We start from the raw sequence: 12,339 nt of genomic DNA, 5'->3' as shown, positions 1-12,339 counted from the left end.
CTTTCCCTCTCCCTATCATGGTCACGATCTCTATCTCTTTCACGGTCTCTCTCTTTTTCTCTTTCTCTTTCTCTCTCTCGTTCCCTAGCACGCTCTCTTTCTAGTTCTCTTTCTTTTTCTCTTTCCCGATCCCGTTCACGCTCCCTGTCTCTCTCTCGTTCCCTGTCTCGCTCTCGTTCCCGATCTCTCTCTCTAGCTCTTTCATCTCTTCTATCATCCACTCTGTCTACTCTTCGTTCCTCTCTTCTTTCATCACGCTCAAGCTCGTCATTCCTTCCCTGATGTCGAATTGGTGAACTTGGTCTTTGATCTACAATGAAAATCAAGTTTTGTCAGTGATTAATTTGATAGATAACTATGGGTAAGACAGCATGGCAAATCTTAAATTTTATCTGTGTATAGGGTCATAGTTACAACAAATTACAAATTAGGTATTACATCAATCATCCAAATAACAATCACTCCTAGACTTCTAAAAATATTTCTTAAAGGTAATTTATATTTGCCCTCTACTGTTTTCTACTCCCATCACCCCCCTCCCCCCTCCCACTGATCCAACTTTGATTTTTCTCTGCATGCTCCCTACCCTACCTCCAGCCCACTGCTCCAACCCCACTTTCTGCCATCTCTACCCTTCACCTCTGATCTTCTCTGTCCCCCCAGCAGGACCTGAGAACACTGGTGGCAAAGGATAGGGGCAGCAGGAGGTGTAGAACATAGGAGCTGAAGGAAAAAAAAAATTTCCCTCGTAAGTCACACCTCTAATTTCAGGGCAAAATAAATACATATCAAAATGCAGCTATATGTGAGGAAATATAGAACAAAACATACGTCAAAATTTGTTGCTGCAATATCAATTTGTCATCATAAACTAGAATATTAAGGGTACTGATGTCTACCAATCTTGAAATAATCAAATGTAAAAAGGGTCTCATATAAGTGGTATGTTTTTATAATTAATAACTACCAGTACATTTAAAGTTTTAATCACATAAGTGATCACTCAGATGAAGAGCTATCTTCTTAAAATGTTAACTGATAATCCCATCATATTTTAGATATTTTTCCTGATCTACACATAAATCACAAACACAGAGAAAGTGAATGCACACTGCCCAAATACCCAGTTGAGCAGGAAATTGGTGTGCAGTCAAAAAAACAACATAAACTTTCACAAAGAGATAGCTTTTGTTTTTTAATTGCCAGAGGGCATGTGTACTAGCCAGAAACAGACAGAGAAAAGGAGAGAGGGGGAAAATAAAACCTAATGGGGCACTGTCATACAACAATCCCCTCTCCTCCATTTCTCCATCCTGTTAAAATCTCAGGCATGCATGTACATGTACCTAGAATATTTTTCAAGGTGCTGGAGCCAGGATTTAACCACACTCAAGTGGAATCCGGTTCTCTTAATCATCAGGTTACAGGGTTGGCCTATGATAGCCATTTTTGAAAGTGGCTACTGTTACATAATCAAGGGTTCTGGAATTTTCTATTTTCATACTACTGAATAGATACAATATATAAATGTAATAGATACAGCTATCAATTAGTAATAAAAGGTCATAGTACAATATGGTCAACAGGTTGGTAAATGTAATATCTAACATCAACTTACTAATAAGCACAATATCTTGAACTATTTCTAGCAAAGGGTTCAATTAGTAATTTAAATTTCACTTCCTTTTCACTGATGAAAAATACAAGATAATTATCTACATTTGTTATGAAGAGGTTATAGATCCAAATATAAAAATTCACAGGGTCTTAAAGATAAAACAACATAAAACCCGTCCAGTCCTTTCTCTCTCTTCCTTATTAAAAATACAGAACAGTCCAGAAGTTGACTTGCCAAAGTCAGAGATAGCAGATACATTATCAGAACTAGATGTCAGCTTTTTAAAACTCTTTTAATTTTGTTGAAATCAATTTAAATTTGAAATGGTTCTACTGTACCATACTTTGGATTCCCAAAATGCTATATACTGTGTTTTGCATTGTCTGAATACTGGCTTGAGGTCTTACCAACACCACACTGATTATATAAAATAACTTCAAACAAGTTCAATATTCCAACTTACAGCAAGTCATACTTGAAAGTTCAGGTTATAGCAATATAGGAACAGATGAGTTTACTTAGACATTATTTTTTGGCAGATACAACCTTTATTTTTCCCAAGCAAAATGATAATACTCTTTATTTCAAAGGAAATAAAAAGGTTTCAAGAGAACTTTACTATGACTAAATTACCTTCCTCGTCTTACCCCCAAAATATGTTCTTCAATGATGTGCCTCTCTCTGTATTATCTTAATAAATGACATCTCTATTCCCCCCCCCCAAAAAAAAATCTGGCAATCTCTGAGTTAACCAAGTCCCATCAATTTCACTTTAAAAATAATCATTTATTTTCCTGTTCAAATAGCTACAATTTATAAATTAACTCAGACTTTGATCAGTTATTCTCAGATGCCTATATCACCAATGGTCTAACTGGTTTGTATCCCTGTCTTCAGCCTTTTCTCAGACTCTTTATGTATTTTTTGATGATAACTCTGTTCCTTCTATCTGCTTAAAAGCAGTTATCTTGTAGGCAATGAAAGGCAATCAAATTCAAAATTTTTAGCCTGATTAATTAGGTCATTTACAAATAGGTCTCCAGTTTCTCATAGTTTTTCCTCCGGTTTCTTTCCTTCCCTATCAATAATGGCATATTTCTACTCTAACCTCACAGTTCATTACTTCAAAGCAAGTTTCTTTCAGTCTTGTGTATCTGCACATGATGCACCCTCTCCCTATAAAGTGCTTCTTTCATCATTCCTTCTAGCAAATTCTTAAGAAAGTACTCTTTAGGATTTAATTCAGATATTACTTCTGTAGGCAGTTTTCTTGGAAATTCTTCAGAATTGAGTTTGCTCTTTTGTCTTCTCACAGAACTTTATATACTAACAGCATTTATCCCATGTCAGTTGTCTATTTGTACAGTGATGAGACTGTGTAGAACTTAAGATTTAAATCCCTGAGCACAGAATGAGATGCTGGGTACATCTTTACCCTCAACCTCTATCAATTTCTCTATAGCTCACCATACTCTAGCCAAAATAACATTTTCAAGTTCTAGGATATTTTTGGCTATCTCAGGAAATTTTTACAAACACTTTCCTCTCACAAAACACTTCTACCCTCAATCTTTGCAAAGCTACCTTCTCCTACATTTAGGCCTCTGTATAAATGTCATCTCAAGTATTTCATAAACAGTCTAAAGTAGATCTCTCTCTGGTTCTTTACTCGCCTCGGGGTCCTTTATTTATTTCCTTGATAAATAATATGTCCCAGTCTCCCAATCCCCCTGCAAGGGTCAGAACTGTTTTGCTCCAAGTACCTAGTATAGCACCCACCATAGGTGCTTGATACAATATTTTCAGAATATATCATTAGCCTCGAAAATATACTTCTATTTCAATATACAACTGACCATTTATTAAAGCAGTTATAATAAAATAAAACAATGATAACTGAACTTGCAGTCAGAGGACCTGAGTTTGAATTTCAGGTCTGAGTTTGAAGTTCCAGAGCTTATTTCTCTGGATATTGGAAATTTCGTTCTCTTAGATCTAATTTCCTAACAATGAAAACTCTGAAACATGGATTGTTTTTATCATACCTCACAGAGATATTGTAAAGATAAAGTCAGAGAATATATGTAAAGCAACTATTAAAGTTCTTGGCATGTAGCAGAAGTTCAATATGTGTGGTGAACATAAAATTGAAACCAAATATTACTACTGATTCAGGCAAGAGATGATAAAAATCTAAACTAGGATATGAAAAACTGAAAAAAAGATAAAAGTAAGAGATACTAAAAAAGAGAAAAATAAAACATTATCAGGATAGTATTAGAGATAAATCAAAGTATTCACAAAGAAATACTTTCACATATTAACAGAGTCACATAAACGCTAAATGAGGACTATCCTACATATCGCTGAACCCAAATGCATTAGGACTACCATAACAAACTCAGCCCAACGAACTCTCCTACCTCTGCCCCATGGTCCTTAAAGTAGATAACGTTTAGACACTCTACTCTCATCTACTTACTACCCATATCAAAATAATAGTATTACCTCTTTAACTCAGCCTACAGTAAATCAACAGCATTTCATTCTCTGGTCCATAAAGTTTCATACTATATTAATCTCACCATTACAGTGAACCTTATTTTAGTAATCAGCCAAGGTTAGTAAGACCTTCAGAAGGCTTTAATTCTTTAACAGTCCTAACATGTACAGACAATAAAAGCTTGACAAAGCAAAGTACTTATAACTTTAGTTCAGTGCTTTCTAGTCATCTTGCTTCAAAATTAATTTAATATATCATGTAATAGATTTACAGAAAATATTTAAGACATATAAAAATATAAAATTAGCTAAGGCAAATATTGTATATCCTCAGAACAGAATATGAATAAAATGCTTCTCTCAACAATCCCCAGGACCTATCATTTGTTTCTTGCTCCTCTATGGCAGCTCTTACAGGACTCTACTGGTCACAGCTAATGACTGAGTAGTCAGGATACACAGATAAAAGGTTCAGGTTATTTCCTGAATCGGAATGACCGGAGACAGCATTAGTCCATCTACATTCTTTAAAAGACTGCGAGTTATCTGGTTAAGATGGGAGATACACAGTAGTACACCCCAGTTCTTGTACTCTGTTGCTAGAAGTACTGACAGCTAACTGTTTACATAATCCCTCAGAAATCAAGTGAACAAAGATGATTATATGAGTAAATATAATATTTTCAAATGTGTCATCAAGCACAGGTGTTAAAAGGTATATTAAAAAGTAAATCGATAGTAGTTTTAAAAAACAATTACCCCAACTGACGCTGGATACTATTTAATACAGTTCTATCTGACAAACCTCTCTCTCTGTTATCACGACGGTCTCTTTCTCCATGTCTTCTTTCAAAGGAAGAATCTCGTGCTTGATCTCTGTTGTCTCTTTCAGGATAGCTACTTCGAGTTTCCCAGTTGTCATGATAGCTGCTACTACTGTGACTATCAATTTGAGAACCTCTCGTTCCTCGACTTCCTAGACAAAGAATTCACACAAATGTTTAGTATGTACACTTCGTTCAAGTTTTATTAGTAATAATCTTTCCTCCTAGCAAATGCTATACCTAAGTTTTGTTTTGGTATTCCCAAGTACAATAATAGCTGTTGAAAAAGAATATAAAGTACTGGATCAGAACACTCAAGTTATCTGATAACTGTCTTGAATAAGTTAAGCCTCAGTTTTCCCCATCTATAAAAGTCATATAATAAAATCATAAACAAGAATGTCATTTATATTAACACAAAAACAAGAAATCAAAACCATTTATTCATATTGAATTCATAGAAATATCATGAAAATAAAAAATATGAATTTATATATTTGCTTTAATTAGTTTATAATGAACACATTGCAATTCAGAACAAAGGTACTTGGGCAACAATAAATGGTATCTGAAATTTTATATTAAAAGATAATAGGGAACAAATGTTTATAATAGCCCCAAACTGAAAAGTACTCAAATTGTCTTTCAACAGTGATGAATGGTTAAGCGAACCATGGTACAACCACTACCATGGAAAACTATACAGCAATAACAAACTATTGATAAGTGCAACAACTTGGATGTAACTTAAGAAAATTTATTCTGAGTTAAAAAGCAAATTTCCAGAACAACACTGTGAACAAGGAAGTGGTGTGATACCAACATTTCTGCATTCAGTCTCTGCGTATTTTACAGAGCTTTCAATGCATGATGGGACAGAGTATCCAGAGGTTCATAAACTCTGTGGTCCACAGTAGCCACTATGAAGAGAGCCCAGAGAAGAATCTGACATTTTCAGTGGAAAACAAGTGGTAGTTACTAATTGTGATGACTTCGTACTTCTGATCTGGATCTGCTATGTCTTTCTCTATAGTAAGACTCTGATTGCTTAAGAAGTATACATGTTTTAGTTCATTCATTTGACAGATATGAAAAGCATGTGAATTCATGCAGCATACTAGGTATGTTTGCCAAGCTCAACAAGATACATACATACACATATAATTCCATTTATACAACATTTATGAAAAACATAAGTGTAAGATGGAGGAGGACATATGCGAGATTGTCAGGGATCAGCAATAGGAAAGCGGGGACAGAGCTACACACACATACACACACGCATGCACATCTATCAATAAAATCTGAAAACTTTAGGTTTTGTATCAACGTCAATTTTTTTCATTTTGATTATATGTGTGTGTGTGTATATGTGTGTGTGTGTGTGTGTGTGTGTGTGTGTGTGTATATATATATTTGTTTTTTTAAGAGAGATTTTTGCTATAGGGCAAAAATTGCGCGAAATCACCCCCCCCAGGGGGGATGGCCAGGTTGTGCTCCCTTCTCCTCCAGTCCCCTTGGGATTTTGCGTATGTGTACTCATGTGATCAATTTGAGTTTTACGTCACTGGGTCTGTACCTGAACTGCGGTCAATTACATGGGAGTACAGCTACGTCACCATTTTTGCCATCTGGTGGTCCCATTTTGATACTGTTTTTATAAGTCTAAAAGATGCTAACACTGCAGGAACTGGGGGGAGGGTGCAAATAGTTTCCCAGTGTATTTCTTTGCAATTTACTGTAAATTCTTAATTGTGCCTAAATTTTTTCTTTACTTTTTTGGGGGGATGTGTTGGGGACAGAGGTAAAGTACTGGAGTTGTGATAATCCAGGAATACCTAACAAAAACAAAGGCAAAAACTCTAGAGGATCCCATCTTCAACTTCATAAAATTACATAGATAAACAGGTGAAGATGAGTTCACTCCAAATTTAAAGGAACACATGGAAACCAACCCACTCAAACCAGGAAACAGAAGACACATCCCCAAGATTTAACAACAAAAACCTCCCAAACTACTTATGTAACAGGCTTTGTGCCTAAATGAATAACAGCACCATTCTAAATACTTGCTATGGTTTGAATGTGTCCTCTAGAAATTCATGTGTTGGACTTTGTACTGTGTATGTATTAGAAGGAAAGTTAATCCAACAATGAAATTAAGAGGGGAAGCTTTTGAGAGGTGAGTATATAATTAGTACAATTGACCCTAAAACCAAAGGACAACAATATTTAAAATAAAATTATGTAATCATTTGCTAGAACTGGCTCACATGAACCATTGTGGGCATCTCTTCTCAAGTCTATTTTGAGTGATACCATGTTAATGATACAAATTCTGCTCTGGTGGGAGTTACACCATGGAAATTGGCAAAAGCTAAAGGTCTAAAAATTTTCATCTGAAAAATCAGCTGTTAAATATTTACAATTGTACCACTGACTATATATAAATCTCAATTAAAAACATAAATGTCTAATTCAAAATCAAATTTTAACAATATCTATTATAAAATAGTTTTAAATGACAAACTGTATTATCTCAGGAATATGAGGATAATCCCAAATTTTAAAAATACATTAATAAAAAGTAAAAAGGTACCACAGACAAACTATATCATCTCAAAACAGGGAAAAAGCTGGTAGTAACAATCACTGTGAGCTAAATTGGGAAATTAGGAGAATCCATAACACAATAAAAAAGCAACTGCAAAAAAATCTACAAATATCACACTTTAATAGTGAAATGACAGCAAAGGTACTTTAAAATCTGAAACAAAGCAAAGAAACCCTTTCTGCTTATATTCAACACAATATTGATGAAGATGCTAAGCAAATTATTGAGAAAAAAATAGGTAATCATCATAAAGCAAGAGCCAAATCTGCTGCCTCAGATATATTTGTTAGGAGAATTTAATTACTAATAGATCAGTTAAGAAAATATATTGGTATCACTTAAATGTAAATTACTATAAAAAACAGAAATTACCATTTTCGTGTACCTGCAATAAGCATTAGGAAATGTAATGTTTCAAAAGATACCAATTTAGTGATATTGTACACGGTTATTCACTAGGATGAAAAAATCTAAGCATCCATGAACATAGGACTTAACTACGGTATAGGCTAAGCATACCTTCTCATTTGTTCCAGACCAGAAGTATTTTTAATTTAGAATATCAGCATATATACAGAATGAGATATCGTGGCATTGGGAACCAAGTCTCCACATGAAATTCATTTATGTTTTATATACACTTATACATATAGCTTGAAGGTAATTTTATACATTATTTTTGTACTCCAGAACTTTAACTGTAACCCCTGTAGAATTTTTCACTTGTGGCATCATGTCAGCATTCAGAAGTTTCAGATTTTGGATTTTCAAATTAGCGATGTCCAACTTGTATATCCTGTGATAGACACTATGTGCTAAAAGAAGGTATTGCTGTTTATCATGCAGAATATATGAAATAATCTTACAGATATTTTTATTAAGTGAAAATAGGGTATAGAATAGTATATTGTTTTTCTTTTTGATGAAAGCTTATTTGTCTGTGGAAATATTTTTGAGATAAACAGAAACAAATTTGGCAATAGTGGTCACGAGGCTTTTCACTATATATATCCTTTTCTACCTTTGAAATTTTGAACTATTTGAATGTACTATTCAAAAAACATTTTAAGCTACCATTTATGATGGCAACTAAAAGAGTGTACCACAGAATAAAATACGTATAAAACGTTAATAAAAAAAGTTATGAATCATTAAATTTAATATATTAAAATAAAAACCCAACAATTTTCAGGAAATTAACAACTTGTTCTAAAAATCTGTAAGGGAAAACAAAAGATCAAGAAAAGCCAAGACAACTAAAAAGAAATCGATGGACCTTCAACACTTAAATATGAAGATGTAATATTGACAAGGGATAAACCAACACTCTACTGGAAAAAATAAGAGTGATCAGAGTTCTGTAGCACTGTTTAGAAGGAAAGGAAGAAAACGGGCAAAGGAAAAAGGAGGTCAAAGTTAATTAATTCTAACAGTTTGGAGACAGTCATAAATAAGAGGACTGCAAAAATGTTTGTGGAAAATGTAGTAAAATGAGTTTATTTTAGTGCAAAAAATTTTTGAAATTTATGTACAGTTTTTTTTCCATAATATATATGTTCTATGACCTTTCTGAAGGTCCCTCATATATTTAAGTCATTTAGGTGATGGCAAATGGTTTTCAGGGGAAGAAAAACATGGCTCAAGATATTGATATATGATAGTTTGAATCAAGTGCAAACATTGAAGAGCATACAAATCAGTCATTTCTGACATTGCCAATCTTGAAAACCAATTATTTTATTTTTATTTTCATGACCATTTTAATATATATGTTTAATAAAAATTTTTCTTGTGATTCTACTTTTTTCCTATCAATTTAACTAGTATTCCATAATAAAATGGTAGTCATGACTAGATTCAATCAAGGGGGTCTAGGTCAGATCCCAATTATCTTGCGACTTTAGCCAGTAATTCCAAATTGGAATATATGGTAATTCAAAAGTCCAATTAATTAAAAATTTGAAAAAATATTTAATACTTTCTTTATGAGCAAAAAAGAAATAGTTCACTGACAATCCTAAAACCTTACCTTTTTCAGGTAACTCTGGAACTCTTCCCCTACTCCTGCCGATCCGATCATTCCTAATTTCACTTCGAGATTCATTTCTGGAATCACTCCTTATTTCAGTACGAGAACTTTCTTCTCTCAAATGGTTTCTGCTATAACTTCGGGATTCTTCTGGATACGAATCCTCTTTTCGATGAGTATCTCGACCTTCACGGTCTCTGTAGTCATGGGCATCACGAGTGGATCGAGAGTCTCTGGGATCACGGCTCTCTTTGGTATCTCGGCTATAATCCCTCATCTCCCTGGAGTCCCGAAGGTCTCTAGAGTCTCTTAGTTCCCTGCGGTCTCTAGTATCTCTGGTATCTCTCCGATCCCGGGCATCTCGAGGTTCTCTGTCATCTCTGTGGTCCCTAGAAGAGCCTTGATCCTGTTCATATTCTCGTTCTTCTCTTGAGTCCTTTTCTCTATCCCTTTTGCCTCTAGTCTCTGTAATATAATTTAAAAAAATCAACTATAATTTCTTTTACAAGGTTTCAAAAAACAAGATAGTATATTTAATATGGAGCACTTCAGTGTTGTTATAATGTTAATTCATGTTCTTGGCATTAAAAAAAGGGAGAACAAATGGATAAACAAAATTAAAATAGTCTGTAAGCTAAAATTCCAAATATAATTTTATTAATATTTGATAACTATATATATTTTTTTTTTTTGGAGAGGTTTTTCACTATAGGGCGTGTGCACTCGCCAGACAGAGAGAGACAGAGAGATAGAAAGCGAGAAATCACCCCCCAGGAGGGATGGCCATGCCGCAATCCCTTCTCCTCCATTCTCCTCTCGGGATCTTGGGCATGCACGCACACACACCCGGCGTGAGTTTAAGCTGCTGGGTCCGGGACTCAAACTGTGGTCGACTACATGGGAGTCCAGCGACATAGCCATTACGCTAACTGCTGGTCCCGATAACTATATTCTTGATTAGACTGTCACATTGAATGTGAACATCCTTGCCCTAACACACCCACACTTATAGATCCTAGAGAGCTGAAACAAATAAGTTGATCTAATATCACTGATGGCTTACTTTTTAGAAACCTCTTACAGATCCATAGGCATATAGTAAATTTAATCACTTCTACCAAATACTAGACTAGACCACCACAAGTATACTTCAGAACTCGAGAGGAACACATAGCTAATAAGCTAGTTGCGATAAAATACCATTATACATTTTTTTAATGAATCAAATTTCCTCACAAGAGGAATTTTATTGATTAATTTATTCTCATGAAAAGACCAAAGGTAGTAATAAAATGAGGCAAACATTCACTTCCAGATTTTATTGTCTTCATAATAAAACAAAAGATAAAGCTTAGAACTGGATCACTTGATTCTCTTATGGCCTCCCAGTTCAAAATGTTTGTGTTTCTTAATAACCAATATTCTCTTAAATCTGCAGTTGGGCTCAGCATATTCGAGCTTCAGCATAATCTCTGTAATTTTGGCTTTTCTCTGGAAAAAGGCCTAGAAATTCACTAAGTCAGTCCCATGGCCTAGAGGTTATGAGAGCAAACTTTTACATGGCTGATCACGATTTAAATCCTGACCCCAGCAACTTGAAAAACATGCTGGGTGTACGTACAAGTATGTCCAAAATCCCGACAAGATGAAGATATAAAGAAAGGACTGCAGCATGACCACACCCTGTTCGGGGATGCTGCCCTCCTTTCTCCCTCATCAGGCTCTGTCAAGTGTATGTGCTCCCTGGCAAACAAAACAAAACAACCAAAGAAATACTGTCACTTACTCTTCAAATTTTTTTTTCTTCTTCTTTATTCATGGAGTGTATACATGTACACAAAAGAGACAAAAAGAGAGAGAGAGAGGAATGACAGCATCCTCCATAGGAATCTGGTCATGCTGCTATCACCCCACTCCACTCTCCTCCAGTCCATCAGATTTCGAGCACTCATACATGCCTGACATGTTTCAGATTGACCAGATTGAAACCTAGTCAGTCGCTGTCTCCATGTGAGATCCAGCTTTTCTCAAAAGAAATATTACTGTGCCCCAGAGCTGGCCCTACTCTTTTACTGAGCTGCTTAATGGTCTAACACAGATGTCTGCAACAGTCTCTAAAGATGTCTCCACTTAAAACATTTTCTAATTTAACATAAAAAGTAAAGAAATCATTTCATTTTTAAAAGGCTGAAATGAACCTCACTGTTTACCTAGGGCAGTCTTGTCATTTTACAGAAGAAACAGAGGCCCCAAGGGTGGCAGCTAAGTCAATCCCATACCTCATAGAGATATGCAGATTAGATACCACTCTTAGAATATACCTATATCATAAATCTAATACAAAGCTGAAGAATTAACCAAAGAACCCTAACAATAGGCCTTTTGATTGAGTGACTGTGCAAACTGTTTTTACATTCTGGATTGCCTCAGTAGGAGGTTACTTTAGCAACTGCAGCAGCCTTCTTCCTAAAACATTGTAAATTTACCTCCTTTTCTCTGGCCTCAGTGGCTAGGTCCATAGACTCTCTCAAGGATCCAAACACCTAGTTATCTACAAATCCCTTAGACCCTCACATCAATCTCCTCTGCCAATTTCTTTGTCCTTAAACCTATATACACAAATGCTACTCAAGGACAGAAACAAGAGGCAAGACACTGACATAGTTCCACCCAATCCACACATGTCTATCACTTCCCACTTCTATTCCTCCTCCAATGCTGACTGTCTATAAAATTGTGTTCATTGGGACCC

At 35.1% G+C, this 12,339-nt stretch overlaps 1 protein-coding gene across 1 annotated transcript in view; it reads right to left on the bottom strand.

The window, feature by feature from the left end:
• The window catches only part of ZC3H13 (zinc finger CCCH-type containing 13), a gene marked incomplete in the record, with an annotated part of 76,736 nt that overhangs the window by 24,435 nt on the left and 39,962 nt on the right, over window positions 1-12,339 (bottom strand). The window contains 4 exon segments of the mRNA XM_027766301.1: window positions 26-310; window positions 640-723; window positions 4,926-5,096; window positions 9,588-10,052. Of these exon segments, the coding sequence (XP_027622102.1) occupies window positions 26-310; window positions 640-723; window positions 4,926-5,096; window positions 9,588-10,052 (1,005 nt within the window).

The sequence above is a fragment of the Tupaia chinensis genome, unplaced genomic scaffold (genome assembly GCF_000334495.1).
Source record: "Tupaia chinensis unplaced genomic scaffold, TupChi_1.0 Scaffold142211_1, whole genome shotgun sequence".
Lineage (NCBI taxonomy): Eukaryota > Metazoa > Chordata > Mammalia > Scandentia > Tupaiidae > Tupaia > Tupaia belangeri.
This window is presented reverse-complemented; position numbering and strand designations above follow the sequence as displayed.